The sequence below is a fragment of the Cetorhinus maximus genome, chromosome 18, assembly GCF_964194155.1.
Source record: "Cetorhinus maximus chromosome 18, sCetMax3.hap1.1, whole genome shotgun sequence".
Taxonomy (NCBI): Eukaryota; Metazoa; Chordata; class Chondrichthyes; order Lamniformes; family Cetorhinidae; genus Cetorhinus; species Cetorhinus maximus.
In genome coordinates this window covers 92395238-92413444 of record NC_135896.1, presented here as the reverse complement: position 1 = coordinate 92413444, position 18207 = coordinate 92395238, and the positions used below count along the sequence as shown (strand labels likewise).

At 43.7% G+C, this 18207-nt stretch overlaps 1 protein-coding gene across 1 annotated transcript in view; it reads right to left on the bottom strand.

Moving 5' to 3' along the window:
* fntb (farnesyltransferase, CAAX box, subunit beta) overlaps positions 1-10619 on the bottom strand; it is a 76475-nt gene extending 65856 nt beyond the window's left edge. The window contains exon 1 of the mRNA XM_078563186.1: positions 10402-10619. Coding sequence (XP_078419312.1) covers positions 10402-10491 — 90 coding nt within the window. The 5' untranslated portion in view covers positions 10492-10619. The remainder of the gene's footprint in view (positions 1-10401) is intronic.
* Between the last annotated feature and the right edge of the window lie 7588 nt (positions 10620-18207).

Sequence of the window (18207 nt, the reverse complement as noted above, 5' to 3'; positions counted from 1 at the left end):
ATCTTTCACCGCTACTGCAACATGTAACATGCACCACACGCAAAACACTGCAGTATATAGTCACCAGCATGTCTACGTGTGCTTGTGTGAAAGGCACGTAAGAAACAAGGGAGAAGCTATTAAAACTGCACCTATTTGTTTATGCTATTAATCAAAAGCTGTTACAATTCGAGCATCTTCCTAATATTTACTGTAAAAGGCAATGCCTGTATGTAAATCTGTGAATAATGAAACCTCCTACGAGTTGAAACTTAATCTTCAGTGTGAAATATATTAGATGCCATGCCACAATGTAATTAACGAAACCTATCCTCTTGGCTATAAAGTGAAAATAATATTCCCTGCCCAATTGGCATCCAGATTTCTTCAACCATCATGCTGGTCGACCATGCAGTACAAGGTAAAATTCCCTTAAATAAAAACAGAAAATGTTGGAAAAACTCAGCAGGTCTGGCAGCATCTGTGGAGAGAGAAACAGCGTTAACATTTTGAATCCGTATGACTCTTCTTCGAACAAGAGTCATATGGACCCAAAATGTTAACGCTGTTTCTCTTTCCACAGATGCTACCAGGCCTGCTGAGTTTTTTCCAGAATTTTCTGTTTCTATTTCAGATTTCTAGCATCCGCAGTATTTTGCAAAAATCCTTTAATGCAGTTTTGTTGTAAGCAGTAATATACAGGAGCAAAACAGCACACACCTTTATTCTCACCAATGCTTAAAAACTGTTTCTCATAATCTGGAACTTACTGGGCACAGTAACAGGAAACACATCATTTAACGATAGAAATTGATAGTTTTGTTAACTGCTTACTGCTCGCTAACCTCATTCTAGCCATAATGACATCACCACGCTTGCTGGAATTGATATCGAGACCACTAAAGTGCTGTTACCTGCAAGGCTACGGACCAGGCGCTGGAAGTTGGGATTAAAAAGGGCAGCTAGTTTTTTAATTTCTCAGCCGGCGCAAAGACAATGGGCTGAATGGCCTCTTTGGGCCGTAACGTTTCCATAGTTTCATAATCAACATTTCAATATTGTCTTCCAAGATTCTTTAATTTAGCTGAAAGATATGGTTAAGGAAACCACATGTAGGGTCCATGGGAATTGCCAATATATTTGAAGAGTTGCCTCACTGCTAGAATGTGAAGCCAACACATGAACTGAAGAACGTGTTGCAACATCTTGATCATATGCCTCTCTCTCTCTCTCCCTCTCCTTCCCCGCTTTGATGCATGAGCAAGTATAGCGGAAGTATCCTTCTCAACCAGGAAAATAGACCCACTTGGAGTTATTTGCTGCAGTGACAGGCCGTACAAAAGGGGAATCAGGGGTCAGCAGCTGTATTGGCACGAGCCTTCCGTGCTAAATTTTATTTTGACCTGGGCCGCAGCTAGTTTGTTACATAGATTTCCCTTCTTATGAATCAGAAAACAATTAACTTTTTGACAATGCAAGGCAACTTCAAACGTCATTTGCATTGGACGTTAATACACAAAAGCAACCAAAGTTTTATTTTGCGTCCAGGTTATCAAAGCAAGACAAAGGAACCCGTGACAAAGCTTTAGCTCCTGGTTTAAATGTTGCAATGCCTACACCAAGACTCAATTTCCATATTTTTGCCTACAAGATGCATTTATCAAATAAAACTCTTCATAGCCCCATTACAAACATTACATAACACTGCATTCAATCCATGGTATGCAACACAAGCAAATGCAGTCCAATCAGCAATATTTTAAACAAAGTTTTTTGTTTATCCAATTGTTCAACCTGCACATATTGAGTCATAATCCGTAAGCTTCTTGTTTTGAAGCCAACGCACTATTTTCTCCAGGTAGGCAACGGAAGTAACTCCAGAGCAAAAGTAAAATACCGTGGACGCTGGAAATCAAATAAAAGCAACTGCAAAAACTCTGCAGGTCAGGCAGCATCTATAGAGAAACAGAATTAACGTTTCCCTCCCCAAAGATGCTGTCTGACCAGGTTGGCTTCAGCCTTCCCAATACTCAGTTAGGCTAGCAATCCACTGGACTTCAAAGTCTCCCCCCACCCCACCCCAGTTTGCTTCCATGGCTGTTGACTGACCAGTTTATACCAAATGTCACAGCAAATCAATCTAAATATGGAAAAATTGCCATTGGCAAGTAATCTATTGTTTTTTGCCAATGCTGTTTGCATATCTTTTTTAATTGCTTTTGCCATACAGTATTCCAAGTGCATAAATTAATTATAAGCCTGCTGCCATGAAAAGGAAAGTCATAACAGTATTTAGCAGTCTGCAGCTCATCTTCTCAAAATAACCACAGCAGTTCCATTGATTTTTATTTGAAGGATAGTTACATAACTTTCATTTCTTTTTAGACACATTGACATGACTCAGAGCATCTGTCAAGAAAAGTGATATTGGAGGATAGGTGTCTCTCAAATTTACAGCCTCATGAATTTGGATTTGGAACCAAGTAATGAAAATTGGTGATAACATCTGCTGTGGTCTCCAAAAGCAATGCCAAGTGCCAAGTTCATTAAAAATAATTGTGTAACGAGCTTCAATGAGCCTAATGAACTGTCAGTTTCCAATTAAAAAATAATGGAAGAAGAATTTCATTTAGCACATCAACTTAATTCACGATGCATTTTGGACACGATTCTGATCCATGACAGACTGCAACAAAACCAAGATGATAATGATTGTCTTACATTGAAATTAACCAAAAACAAAGTCCACGTCTGAAACCTTGACCCAGATTTTATGGGTAGCAGCAAAGTGGTGGCGATCTCTGCTGGCCTCAAAGAAAGTTGCCCGAAATGGTCTAGTTATCTCTGTGGTGTGGATATCACCTTTCCTGATGTTAACTTGAATCTGACACCAAGTCAAGGTGATCTCCATGCATTCAGCAACAGTGATGTCATCAAGCAGGGTTAGCAGCCAATCACATTGACACATTCTCACAGACTGCAAATCAGGAAGAAAGCTGCACTGATAAACCTTCATGTTTTATAAATTGTACAAAACACCAAAATAAAGATTGGGACATAAACAGTAGAGTCTGAAATATCATGAAACAAACTCCAAAAAAAAGGAGTTGAAAAAAATCTCGGAATTTATATCAGGGTCTTCATAAGTAATTGTGACTTAGTAAACCATTAAAAGCCCAAGTCATCATATTAAGGTGTAATTATTTTGGGGATTTTAACAGCGGTATTACAGCGTAAAAGGGGAAGTTCTCGTCAGTTTAGTGAAGGGGCTTAAACAGCACACGCTATGGGGAAGCGCCTTCCACGTTTAACTGCACATGTGCAGACTCCAGAAGTTGCTGCCAGTTTCAAAGGAGTAACAATAGTGAATGCTGACAGTTGAATCGTCATTACTACCACAAAACAGGGACCCGTCAGTTCTAGCTGCAGGAGTATTACTATCACTCTTACATAGACTATACAACACAGAAACAAGCCATTCGGGCCAGCTGGTCTAATTTGGCATTTATGTTCCACAAGGACCTCCTTCATCCAACCCTATCATCAGACCCACCTATCCCTTTCTCCCTCAAGTACTTATCTAACTTCTATTTACTCACTCCAAGTCGTATTTAGTCCCACATTCTTACACTCTTTGGATAAAGGATGTCTTCCTGAATTCCCTATTGGATTCATTAGTGTTTTTAAATATAGATAGTCACCAATGTATTTTTTTTAAAGCTTTTCTTGTGTTGAGAAGTATTTGTTTGTAGTACACAATCATATAATAGCATCGCAATGCATTCCCCTCTTCAAGTGACTTAATTTTAGAAACACGTGCATTTTTGCCCTGCAAAAAATTCCCCATGAAATTCTTTGAAATGATAGGAAATTTATGATGAACCAGGGAGTCCGCACTGAAAAGTGGTGGTTGCATTCCTGAAAATCACCAATTTAAAATGAAACCCCTTTAAGTGAAGCATAGTTTCCCGTAAGAATCAATGTTAAAGCCAGGGTTGGTTCCACCTCCCCCCACAACACCTTCCTTTTGCTTCTGAAAGGAATGAAACCATTGCTGCTTCCACAGGGATCAATACTTGCTAAGTCAGACATTCCTCACGTATATTCCTGTGTGTGGACGTGTGTAAGTGTTTGCGTGCTTTTCATATCAGCACAAGCTTGATCTTTTCATTACCTGATACTCACACTGGCATACCGCCAACAGACATGACCGATGGTGAGATACCCCAGCGAATTTTCTCCTGCCTCACCAGTGGGTGCAAAGGTCAATTACTGCCAGCCTAAAGCAATGTCAGCTGACTTGGTTTAGATGCAGGATTACATTTGCAGTCTTCCTGGTTAGCTCCTCCACCAGTTATGCCCATTCTGTTTGTTAGTCTCTACAGTCTCATCAGATCCTTCTCACATCAGAAACAAATCTCAGTACAACTGTGTTCTTGAGGCAGTGCCTGTTTCAGCGATCTTCCACGGCACATCATTCCAAAATTTTGTTACCCTGCAAGTGAACAAAAAAAACTTTTCCCAACCTCCTTTCTGACATTCAACCCCCGACTCTTTCAACCCATTCCCACAGCAAAAAAACTGGCTGGATCAACTTGGTTGAATTCCTACAAATTCTAATTAACTTTTGCAATTATGGTCTTCATTGCTTTGCGGTAAATTATATTATGTTTTAAATTGCAAAATTTCATGGTCTACAGAACGAAAAGCCTCTAAATCTTCAGTAAAAACATTGAGAGCATTCAACAATGTACAGAGACTTCAACATAGAAAAGTACCCCAAGGCACATCAGAGGCGCAATTAGACAAAATGAACACCAAGCCTGGGAAGGAGTTATTGGGGGAATGAGCCAAAATATACTCAAAGAATTGGGCTTGAGAGAAGGCATCATAGGAGAGCAGAAAAGTGAATAGGTAGAATGCAGGGCAGGGAATTTTAAACCGTCAGAGGCTGTGAATTCTGCAGTAATTCACTTCCTGACTCCCCAAAGCCAGTTCGCCATCTACAAGGCACAAGTCAGGATTGTGATGGAATGCTCTCCACTTGCCTGGATGACTGCAGCTCCAACAACACTTAAGAAGCTCGACACCATCCAGGACAAAGCAGCCTACTTGGTTGGCACCCATCCACCACCTTAACCATGCACTGCCTCCACCACCGACGCACAGTGCCTGCAGCATGTATCACCTACAAGATGCACTGCAACAACTCACCAAGGCTCCTTCGACAGCATCTTCCAAATCCCTGACCTTTACCATCTAGGACAAAGGCAGTGATGCATGGGAATACCACCACCTGCAAGTTCCCCTCAAAGCCACACACCATCCTGATTTGCAACTATATAATCGTTCCTTCACTGTCGCTGGGTCAAAATCCTGGAACTTCCATCCGAACAGCACTGTGGGTGTACCTACACTATAGGGAATGCACTGGTACACGCAGTTGGCTCACTACCAGCTTGTCACGGGCAATTAGGGATGCTCACATCCTGACAAAGAATGAAAAAAAAAGTGGGGCCTAGATCACTGATTGCACATTAACCAATGATGGGAAGAATGAAGAAGGATACTCTAGAAGCCAAAGGAACCAAGTTTGGGGTGGCGAATTATAGGGCTGTTTTCAGAGATTGGGAGGAGCGAGAACATGAGGCAATTTCAACACAATCAGAATTTTAAATTGGAGGTTTTGTAAATCAGTAAGGTTAAGTGTGATCATGGCCCAGTGCTGCATAGGATACAGGCAGAGCTTTAGATGAACCAAAGTCTTGAATTCTTTGCAAGGACAGACGGGTCAAAGATGGATTTTTTTTTTGAGGGGGGGGTGGGGTCAAGACGATGCCTTTGAGAGGAAGGGGGGCAGTAAATTACTAATTTTCCTGAAGCAAAGTAAGCAGAAAATGGAGCAATAACAAGCTGGAGTCCAAAATTTAACTGTTAATGGCTGTAAAGGGAAAATTCAAGAATTTTGCAGGATTTTCCAGCATGTGAAAAATGTGTTTGGTTTACATTTGTTGAAAAGGCTCATTTTAATCACCATTTAAATGGTAGCCTTCCTGAGAACCTTCTTGAATAACTGAACTACAATTACATGGAGGATGCACTTCAGGAAGAAACAGCTCTGGTGAAACTCATAATCCAAATTGCACCCAAGTTATGAGTCACACATTCCGCGAGACATGTTTTTTTATTAAAAACATGGTATTCTGGACACTTCTTTAAGAAATACAGTTGTTATAACAGGAATTTTTACTTACAGGTGAAATACAGTGTTCATAGATCCTAATCTTAGTAATAGGAAGCAAGAACTACTTCCTTCTTGATTTTGAAAGACCTTATTTGCATCCATCCCCCCTCAGCCCCCACCCTATTAACACAATATGCTGAGGGTGACCCAAAAGCTGGAGCATACAGTGGTTTAGACACAGGTGCAGGTCTCTGAAGTGATATTCATAGAACGCTCAGCTGATCAGCTGGTAGGCAGTGTGCAGCCATTACACAATGTAATTATTTCAGATGCTGTCCCACACTCCCCAACAGGTAAATAATCGGCAGTACTGATACCAACAAACCAGTTAGGAGCCCATTCCTTTGGCCAAACGTTTGACTTGCGCGAGAGCACAAAAGGGAAGTACCAACTGGAAAAAGTGAAAACAGATCAGCCCAAAAGAAATAGAACTACAGGCATTGCTGGGCACTTGCTCTGGGGGAGCTAGCCGAGATCAGAAATCTAACCCTGTGGGTAAAATCTAAGGATGGAACATCAACACAAGGCCAGCATTTGCAGCCCATTTCTTTTTCTAAACTCATTCATGGGATGCTGGCGTCGATGGTTAGGCCAGCATTTACTGCCCATCCCTAATTGCCCTTGAGAAGGTGCTGGTGAGCCGCTTTCTTGAACCGCTGCACAGTAGCAGCAATGTGTACCATCTACAAGATGCACTGCAGGAATTCACCAAGGCTCCTTAGGCAGCACCTTCCAAACACACGACAACTACCAACTAGAAGGACGAGGGCAGCAGATACATGGGAACACCACCACCTGGAAGTTCCCCTCCAAGCCACTCACCATTCTGACTTGGAAATATATCACTGTTCCTTCACTGTCACTGGGTCAAAATCCTGGAACTCCCTAACAGCACTGTGGGTGTACCTACACCACATGGACTGCAGCGGTTCAAGAAGGCAGCTCACCACCACCTTCTCAAGGGCAACTAGGATGGGTAATAAATGCTGGCCCAGCCAGTGAAGCCCACATCTCGTGAATGAATAAAGAAAATGTCCATGTGGTGTAGGTTCCAGGCATTAAAGAGTCGACCGCATTCCTGTGGGTCTGCAGTTACGTGTGGGCCAGACCAGGTAAAAAGGGCAGATTTCCTTCCCTAAAGGACATTAGTGAACCAGATGGGTTTTTATCACAATCGACAATGCTTTCATGGTCATCACTGGACTTACAATTCCAGATTTTTATTGAATTCAAATTCCACCATCTACCATGGTGGGATTCAAACCAGGGTCCCTAGAGCATTACCCTCGGTTTCTGGATTACTAGTCCAGTGACAATGCCACTGCCTTCCTCCCCAATTGCCCTTAAGAAGGCATGCCTTGGTGAACTGGGAAAAGGGATAGCTTCTCATTAAAGATACAAGAATCAGGATTGCATGGAATGTGCTGTACAAGAACAACTTATTGTTGAAATCCACTTACAAGGGCAATCCCACCCATCTGGATCCAACTCAGAGATTGTTTTGACACTAAGGGATTGTTTCCGCTGGTCAGGGAATCAAAAACGCAGGGTCTCAGGATAAGGGACCGATCATTCACAACTGAGATGAGAAGTTACTTCACTCAAAGGGTTGCGAATCTTTGGAATTCTCTGCCCCAGAGGGTTGTGGATGCTCCATCATGGAGTACATTCAAAGCTGGAATAGACAGGTTTTTGGTCTCTCAGGGAATCAAGGGAAAAAAAGAGCAGGAAAGTGGAAGCCCAAGATCTGCCATGATCGCATTGATTGGTGGAGCAGGCTCAATGGGTCATATGGTCTACTCCTGCTCCTATTTCTTGTGTTCTTGTGGGTGACAGAGGTGTTGAAGGAAGATGGAGTGATCAAGCATGCCGAAGGGTGGAGACAGGTCAAGAAGGATGAGGAGGGGTCGTTTACTACAATTATAGTCACATAGGATGTCATTTGTGACTTTGCTAAGAGCTGTTTTGATATTGTGGCAGGGCCCGATTGGAGGGACTCAAACAGAGAGTTCTGGAAAAGATGGGCACGGATTTGGGAGTCACCTGCACTTTCTAGGACGTTGGAGACTTTGCAAGGAAGGAAGGGCTAAAGGTTTTTTTTTGAGGAGGCGGTAACCACGGCATGTTTTAAGGAGAGTGAACAGTACCCAAGGAAAGCAAACTGTTATCATCAGCCATATGGGGACTTCATATTTGCGCCACCACTCAGACAGCTGAGTTGCACCTCCATACCATCATCAACTTTCATCCCTTTCTCAGCTCATCTGCTGCTGAAACCCTCATTCATGCCTTTATTACCTCCTTACGTGACTGTTCCAACATACCTTTGGCTGATGACCCGCATTCCACTCTTCATAAACTTGAAGCCACCCAAAACTCTGCTGTGTCTTAACTCGCACCAAGTCCCATACGCCTATCACCCTTGTGCTCGCTGACATACAATGACTACTGGCTCTAGCAAATTCTTAATTGTAAAATTATCATTCTTGTTTTTAAATTCCTCCACAGATAACCCCTCTCTATCTCTGTAAGCTCCTCCAGCCCCACAATCCTCTGAGATATTAGCGCTCGTCTAATTCTGGGCCTTCGAGCATTCCCAATTTTAATTGCGCCATCACTGATGGCTGTGCCTTCAGTTGCCTGGGCCCTAAGCTCTGAAACGCCCTCCCTATACTTCTCTGCCTCGCTCCTCATTTTCCTGCTTTAAGACACTCTCTAAAACCTACCACTTTGGTCAAGTTTTTGGTCATTTGACCCAATGTCTCCTTATGCAGTTCGGTGTCAAATTTTATTTTATAATGTTCCTGTGAAACACCTCGGGACATTTTATTACTGAAAAGAAAGCTATATAAATACAAGTTGTTGCTGTTATTGAAGTTAAGTCAACAATTTAGGGAGGAATCAAGGGAACAGGAGGTGGGTCTCAAGGACAAGGTGAGCTCAGAGGAGCCATGAGGGGAGGTAGGAGAGAAACTAGAGAATGGTATGAGCTCTGTGCTAGGGCAGAAGGGGTCCTTGGAGGAAGAAGGGAGGGAAGCAGCAGAGATAGTGGATCAGATGGCCTCAATCATAGATGACATTTGATGGTTGTGCAATCATTCTAGATCAATAAGCTGCACTCACAGCTCTGATATTTCAATTCTAGACAAACATTTACAGGAATACAACTGATTGGGGTCGATAGATTTCTCAAATACCAGCCTTTCCTCTTCCACTCTACATAAACTAGTTAATCCAGAACTCTGCACCAGAATTTTTCCCTGCTCTATCTTTGTCTTTGCCAGCCATACAAGTCCACACCCTTCTCCTCAAATGACTTAATGCTGATCGCCACTACATCCTCCGAGGTCATCCCTCAACTATTTCAGTTACTCACTAAAATAAAAGCAAAACACTGCAGGTGCCGCACGAAAAACAGAAAGTGCTGGAAAAACTCAGCAGGTCTAGCAGCATCGGTGGAGAGAGAAACAGCGTTAACGTTTTGAGTCGAATATGACTCTTCTTCAGCAGCAGTTCCAAAGAAGTCATATTGGACTTGAAACATTAACCCTGTTTCCCTCTCCACAGGTGCCTCCACGCCTGCTGAGTTTCTCCAGTACTTTTTGGTTGTATTTCAGTTACTCCTCTGCCTTACTAACTCTCCCCCACCCCCTTCAAAGGCCAAACTCTGAGCTTTCAGTTGCCTCCTCCCTCCTAATGCACAGCACCATCTTCTCCTAGTGTAAAGTGCTCTGAGATATCCTGTGGAGAACACTTGACAACAGAAAGTTGTGATAGAAGCCAGACAAAGAGTCCATATTTCTGGTTTTGAATGAAATAAATTTCAGCATGCAAAACAATAAATGTGCAGAGTGGAGAAACTGCAGTCCTAGATCCAAATAGATTATCAGCAGCAAACTCCAATCCTACAAAGTTGCATGTAAAGGGCGGGGGGGCAAATTTGAACTGTTGCACTTCACCCGGCGTCAGGGGGACGGACGGGGATGGAGGTGGAGCCGGCGACAGGGATTCTGGAGGTTGTAGTTCCCGTTCCAGTCATCAGGCGGCACCTCCGGTGCGATTGGACTACAACTCCCAGAATGCGGCGGAGCCGGAAGGCACTCTCCTCCCCCATCCCCCCCCCCCCGCCCCCCAAACCAATCGCGCGGACCCGCTCTCTCTCCCTCCCTCTCTCTCACCTGCTCCACCGAAGTTACCGTCAACACATTGTCGTCTTTCATTTTCTCTTTGGAGTGCCCCTCCCGGCAGCATCTCAATGTCTTGGCCATGGTGAAGGGAGCGCGGTACCCGAGCCGAGCCGAATCAGATCGATTTTCACCCCCTCCCCGTCCCCGGCCGCTCAGCCTCTCCTCAGCATCGCTCCCCAGTCACCGGGCGGCTCCGACAGGAACTCGGCAGGGACAAACCTCCCGACAAATACGCAAGCGCGCGTTGTGCGCCCCCTGTGGACACTCCAGCACCTGTCAGCCCTGCCTGGCCTGTGTTGCTGCTCACCTGTTGATCTGGAGTGAGTAGCTTGAGGAAAACGTTTGCTATTGATTTATTTTATTTTATTATTTTATTTTATTTTATTTATCCTTCCTTGGAACGCCAGCATTTGCTGCCCAACCCTAATTGCCCATGAACTGGGCGGCTGGGCCACATGAGCAGATGTTAGGACAGCACTTGGCTGCTGTGCTTAAATTAAAAGCCGCCGCAAAACAAACTTTGCAAGGCAAATATTATAAATAAAGTTTGCCATATTTCGCACACAAGTCAATCATCCCTGTGCACCCTCTCTGTGTATGTCTTCAGTCTGCCTCTTCCGGGCCCAGTGCTAATGGATCATGGCTTGTGGAAGGCTGATGACTTTCAGTGGGGGAAACTGCAGATGGCCTTGGAAGATGACCTTGAGCGGCTCTAACCCTTGAAGGCCTGGCTTCAAACTGCACCACTTTAGCATAGGCGGCAGCGGTCTGGGCTGGTCAACAGGACAGCGGCGGGGGCAGGAGGACAAATGTTGCCATCCTAAGAGAGAACAGCAGGCTTGCATTCCATGGAAGCATTGCCAATCGACTGGGGCAGTGTCTCAGAGGTCATAGTAATACATTGGAGTTCTCGGCAGTAGAACCCGTGTACCACCTTGCTGTCCAGTGAGCTGGAACCTGTGGTTCCCTTGGTACCCTGCCCTGGCTGCAGGCTCATTGTCTTACCATTAAGTGCCCGCAGTGTCAGTAACTGAGCTGGTGACTGTGCATTTGAGAGCGAGTGATGGTGTTTCTCCTTTACCAGTGGATTCCTGTTCTTCCACCTTTTTCTGTTCCAACAGTGCCTGACCAAGTTACAGTTCTTGGGTATCTGATAGGTTATGGTTTTACTGAGGGGAATAGAAGAAAAGGTGCATTCTTCCAATATAAAAGCAAAAAACTGCGGATGCTGGAAATTGAAAACAAAAACAAAAATACCTGGGAAAACTCAGCAGGTCACTCGAAACGTTAACTGTGCTCCCTTCCACGGATGCTGCCAGACCTGCTGAGTTTTTCCAGGTATTTTTGTTTTTGCATTCTTCCAATATCTGAAGTTGAGAAAATTAGAAGAGATTGTGGAATGTGGGCAGTGAGATGTGAGAAGGAGGGTTAGGTATGAGGTTGCCATCTTTGTAGATGTTTTGAGCCCCATGACTGCCCACTGCCTCAGCAATGGCAGCTCTGATAATGGTGAGCACCATCTCCTCCATGGAGGTGAGGACATGCAGCCATGCTTGTCTCTCACTAGTTAGTGCCTTCTGCCTCCATTTCTGTACCATCTTGTTCTGCAAGAGAAAGGGGAAGTTAAATGAGCGTGTTAGTGAGTGTGGTGCAATGTGTTTGAGTGATGTCTGTCTTGGTTGAGCAGGAGAGATGTCCTCTACCCACAGAGGACCAGGAGATAGGCCAGAAAAGCTCTCAGAAGGCAGTCGGATCAGATAGCTGCTCAACCAAGACAATGTTGGACAATCTTGAAGTTTACTCTCTGTCCTGTTGCACCATCATTCAGTGTTCTGTATACTCACACTGTCTTCTGCAACCAGTTCTAGCATCTGCTTCTGCCAGGAAGCACTTCCCCTTTAAGAGGCGCAGGCTTTAAGTGGTGCAGATTAATGTTATGAGCCAGCCTCTCATGACTTTGTGACCCTCCTCAGTTGTGAAGCCTATTTGATGCTATCTGCACACTGCATTCATTCAAATGCACAGACACCACGAAGTTTGCATGTTGTCTGCATCAGAAGCATCGGTCACAAGTTAATCAGGCATCACGCACCCCTTGCCCGTTTGCTTATTAACTTTCACGACCTCTGCATGTTTATATGCTGAAAGCATTAATTATACAAGATATTGTGACCAGTTTCCAACATGTGTTTTTTTAATAATAGGCCTGTCCCCCTAACTTTATCGATGCCTCCATCGTCCACCTCACCTCCAACTTAACTATGGCATTAACCAAATGTTAAAAAAAAACACAAAATCTGCAAATGCTGGAAAGCTGACACAGAAACAAGAAGTGCCCATCGTCTGCCAAATGCATTTTGTCAGTGTAGCACACCCATCTGGAAAACAAGGTGAGGAGCTCAGGTGAGTAGCAGCAGAAAGCACCCAAATCATATTTTTAACTTCTATTGATAATGTTGATACTGCGGGGCAGTTTTCAGCTTAAGGGTCCAGTGTCTTGCATTCTACTGATGATGCCGTTCTGCACCACACCCTGAAATGCTGTTGGTAGGATTTCCATCTTGGTTCTGATCTGGCAGCAAAATGGGACTGAAAAAGTGAAAACATTTGCGAAACATAATCTGCAGACAACATGTCCACGTAATTAAAAAGCTGCATTCTATATTGCGGGCAGGAGAATTCTCATTAGTATTTCGACTGGTTTCAGGGCATCATGCATTGTTTGCAAGCAGAGATAGGATGATCGATCTGCTTTCAAGCCTGGAGCCCATGCTGGTCTGAAATTGCCTACCAAGATGGGAATAAGATAAAAGCAAAAAACTGCGGATGCTGGAAATCCAAAACAAAAATACCTGGAAAAACTCAGCAGGTCTGGCAGCATCTGCGGAGAGGAGCACAGTTAACGTTTCGAGTCCGAATGACCCTTGAATGAAATATAAGCTGGTTTAAGTGGGGGTGGGACAAGTAGAGCTGGATAGAGGGCCAGTAATAGGTGGAGATAGCCAAAAGATGTCACAGACAAAAGGGCAAAGAGGTGTTGAAGGTGGTGATATTATCTAAGGAATGTGCTAATTAAGGGTAGAAAGCAGGACAAGCAAGGTACAGATAGCCCTAGTGGGGGTGGGGTGGGGTGAAGGAATCGAAAAAGGCTAAAAGGTAGAGATAAAACAATGGATGGAAATACATTTAAAAATAATGGAAGTAGGTGGGAAAAGAAAAATCTTTATAAATTATTGGAAAAAAAGGAGGGGGGAAATCGGAAAGGGGGTGGGGATGGAGGAGAGAGTTCATGATCTAAAATTGTTGAACTCAATATTCAGTCTGAAAGGCTGTAAAGTGCCTAGTCGGAAGATGAGGTGCTGTTCCTCCAGTTTGCGTTGAGCTTCACTGGAACAATGCAGCAGGCCAAGGACGGACATGTGGGCATGAGAGCAGGGTGGAGTGTTGAAATGGCAAGCGACAGGGAGGTCTGGGTCATGCGGACAGACCGAAGGTGTTCTGCAAAGCGGTCACCCAGTCTGCATTTGGTCTCTCCAATGTAGAGGAAACCGCATTGGGAGCAGCGAATGCAGTAGACTAAATTGAGGGAAGTGCAAGTGAAATGCTGCTTCACTTGAAAGGAGTGTTTGGGCCCTTGGATGGTGAGGAGAGGGGAAGTAAAGGGGCAGATGTTGCACCTTCTGTGGTTGCATGGGAAGGTGCCGTGGGAGGTCTGAAGTAACGCTATGGGCCTGAACTACCCTGGAGTGGCAATGAGAGTCAGATTGCCAATCTGCTCCTCCTTACTTTCTTGGAAATCCAGCCGATCCTTTCTCGCCTGACTTTCCAACTCAGGCCAGGCGAGAACTGTGTAGGGCAGCGCGCTCCCGGGGCCTTCAGTTGAGTGCTGGAGAGTTGGAAGTAAGGAAGCCACGCCCCATTTTTTACAGCGCTAGCTGCGGAGAGCAGGTAAGTTTAAAGGTCCAGCCACTTTCAGAAGCCAGGGAGAAGGTAAGTTTGCAAGGTAAGTGGGTAGGATTGGGTGTGGGGTGGTCGGGTGGTCATTTAGGGCTGGTCTGTGGGGGTGAGGGGTTGTTCTGATGGTCAGTAAGGGGGTGTCGGGGGTGGGGGAGGGTGGTAGTCAGTACTATAATTACCCAGAGTTAGAAGTGGTTTTAATTCTTCTAACTATTCCTGGGTAACAATTACTGGAAGGTAGTCGGAACCATCCAAAGTTTGAGCTCTAAATCGTACTTAGTTTGGTAATTGCCGGGCAATCCTTACCTGGGGACTTCCTGGGGGGAGGTTCCCCAGCACATGTTTTGGGGTAGCCCCAGTTATGACACCTGGAAGCTTGGAAGTTATGGGCATGTATTTCACAGTAAAAGAACCTTGACTCCTGTTTGACTCTTGTCCTAGGTCGCACAGCTGATATCAGGGAATACAGTGTTAAGTCATGTTGCATCACTGTAGTGCAGAAGATTACTGCTTTGCCAGATGATTTCCCTTTTTCCCACGTTCAGTAGGAGAATATAGAGTATCACTTATATACGATATGATTTAGCACACATGGTTTTATTCATAACAGTTTATTTGAGTCTGGAACTCTGCAGTGAAAATATACAGGTATTTCAATTCAGCTTCATTGGTATGAATGCAGTCCTGTCCATATATCAAAATGGTTGTTTGTTATCAAATTCTTTGTAAATGCTACCAAGAAAATTTATTCAAATGTCCTAGAACGTCTTAAACACTCAGATTAAATGAGCTTTATTAAGACCTTCACTATTTGGATACATTTTTTCAGCTCGTGTCACAGCTCAGTTTGAATTCTGGTCTTAGGTACACTTGAATTCAAGTGGGGTTAGGGTGGCTTTCAACATGGTTACCATGTACTGCTTTATAGTGGCAGATAAATACAGCTCACCTCCTGATGGCTGAATGTGGAACCGCAGCAAAAGCAGAAAATATCGACAATGCAAGGCGTTTCTCCTGCTCACAACCTCATAGATTTATGCCATTTAGACTCTCTGAACTGTTATTTTGTTATACCACTATTGGTCTAACAATAGTGGTATAACGAAATAGCAATTCAGAGAACCTAAACGGCATAAAAATCTCCTAAATAAAATATACATATTGCATTAAGCTAGAAGGTGGGCTTGTGTTTGTGACATGGAGAAGAACCGAATGCAACATAGTACTTTAATGCCTCAATTCATGATTTTATGTGGGTAGGGGCGTGGCATTCTGTGCCAGTCAGTCATGTGAGCATTTTGGCATTTTTATGGTATAAAATGCTACCTACCTACTGCAAAGCCTCTGAAGATGCATTCCTTTTAATTCCTTGCTCCACATTTCACCTTGCCCATCTTTCCTAACTTGACTTCCTGCTGCTTTAAAGTTCCCCAGGGAACCTATATAACAGTTTGCTGTTTTCTCCTGTACCACAACTAATCATTGGGAGATGAGACCGATCCTGCTGATATTTTCCCTCACTCTCACTATTGTTACAACCAGGTTAACACCAATGGACTGAATCCTTTCTTTGTTATAACCAACTTGGGAGTGGGACAAAGTTTGAATTTGAAAGGGAGTTGATTTGGCCAATTTAATATGTATTTGGTTTGGTGCAAGAAATAAGTCAGCCAAGTTCCTTAAGTTAACAAGCAAAGAATTAGTTTTATTGCTAAAACTCACTCTGGTAAAGATGCAGAAATTATTAACAAAATGTTTAATATGTCCAACTGCCCACTAATACAAAAACAACACACACACAATGCTAGCCCCGCTCCTCCGCCCCCAGCACACAAAAAATAAGTAAAACTCTACAGAGTATCAAATATTTAAAAATTAGCCCAAGTAACAAGTAAGTCAGCAAAAAAAATATATTTACGGAGTGTCTGGATGCTTGTTCATAGCTGAAGGGTCCCGGTCCACAGTAGATGCTGGTTCTTGGGCTTTCTCACTGGAAAGAGTGATTTTGATTCTGAATTCTCCTTGCAGCAATGGAGTCTTCAGGTGGGTTTTTCAAATCACAAAGAGCTCAGTTTTGATAAAAGAGGTTTGGGAATAAAGAGAGATAGGGTAAGGACTGCCCCTGCGGCAGTCTCTCTCACTATTCTAAATCCAGTGTCTTTTTTTACACCCAAGAACTGGGTCATCTGACGTCTCTCTGAGAGCTCCATAGACTTTGTGCCTCCATAAAAGTGGCTTGTGTCCTTCGCGAATGTAACATGGTAGCTGCTGTAGCCTGTGTTCTTTGCTTAGCAAGAAGTGCCTCTTTCAAAAAAGGTTCAGTACATGTGTATGTCCAGTTGATCACGTTGTAAAGTAATATATGCCCAGCCAATGACATAAATTAATATTTTATACATCACATCTTCATAACACTACCCATTCTGCTAGTCAGCAACTCACAAGGTTTTGCATCTACTTACCCAAGAGGCAGTTATTTATTTGTGAGCCTAGCTGGTGTCAGCCAGCTGATTGACTGGGGGTGGGGGGGATGGTAAACGGTGGTGTGATGGTGGGCGAGCATTACAACCCTGAACCTGTTCTTACCTGACACCCACACTCATGTACTTTGAATCAAAGTCATTTAGCAGTGAACAGGAGTGAGAAATAATGGTTAATTTTTTTTTCCCATCCCTAATCTGGAGATGCTGAAGGCAATTATCACCTCGTTTCCCCCGACACCCCGGCACTGCATGGCTCAGATCAGCTAAATGACCACTGACCATGGGTTAAACATTTCGATAGGCCTGTGGAGAGCACTAGGTTCCGTGAAATTTTATTGGTTCAAAGGTTTCATCCTGAACTTTTTTTTCTAAATTTACAACATTCTCAGCATTCCAGTAATAGCACGGGCGTGGCTTCCCAATTGATAAATACATTCCTTACTATTCTACAAATTATGTCACAGTACTAACTCCCTGCGTTGACTTTGCAAAAGCTGCTCACAATCTTCACTCAGTGCACTTTCAGAATCTTGGGACTATTAACTTGCCCAGGTAGTTTAATGAGATGACAGCAGTTTGGAAACAGAAAATGTTCCATTGCAATGCATTGACATCCCTCATTTTTATGATGACGAGAAGCATCCACTCCCACATGCCTCCCCCCAGCCCCCACAAAAAAACTTTGACTATTTAAAAGAGGAAAAAACATTCCTCTTGTCGTAACAGTTGTTAGAGCATAGACTTAGGAGGGTATTTAGAGGGACTAGGTTTGATAGGGTTAAAAAATCTAAAGCAAAATTTTAATACAATCAAAACAGTTGCACGGGGGTAAGATCAGGCCCACTGTCCTGAAAAAGTAAACTGAAGCTTTCAAATTAATTCGTTGCAGATGGGAGATGGTAGCAGAGTGGGAGTGTCATTGGCCTCGTAAGCCACAGGCCCAGGCTAATACTTTGGGGATACGGGTTCAAATCCCACCATGGCAGCAGGTAGAATTTAAATTCACTTAATAAAAATCTGGAATTGAAAAAGTTCAGCCATGAAGCTACCATTGATTGTATAAAAACCCATTTGGTTCACTAAAGCCCTTTAAGGAAGGAAACCTGCTGTCCTTACCTGGCTTGGCCTACTCCAGACAATAATTGCTCTCAAGGGCAATTAGGGATGGGCAACATATTCTGGCTTTGCCAGTGATGCCCACATCCTATGAATGAACAAAAAAAAGATACAGAGTGACTGATGGTTGTTATTACAAGCTTTGAGACATGAAGTTATCCACAGTGTGATCTCGTTTTCTGCCATAGCTGTTGCCATGTGCACCAGAGGACTCTTGGTATTTGTTGAAATATAATCAATT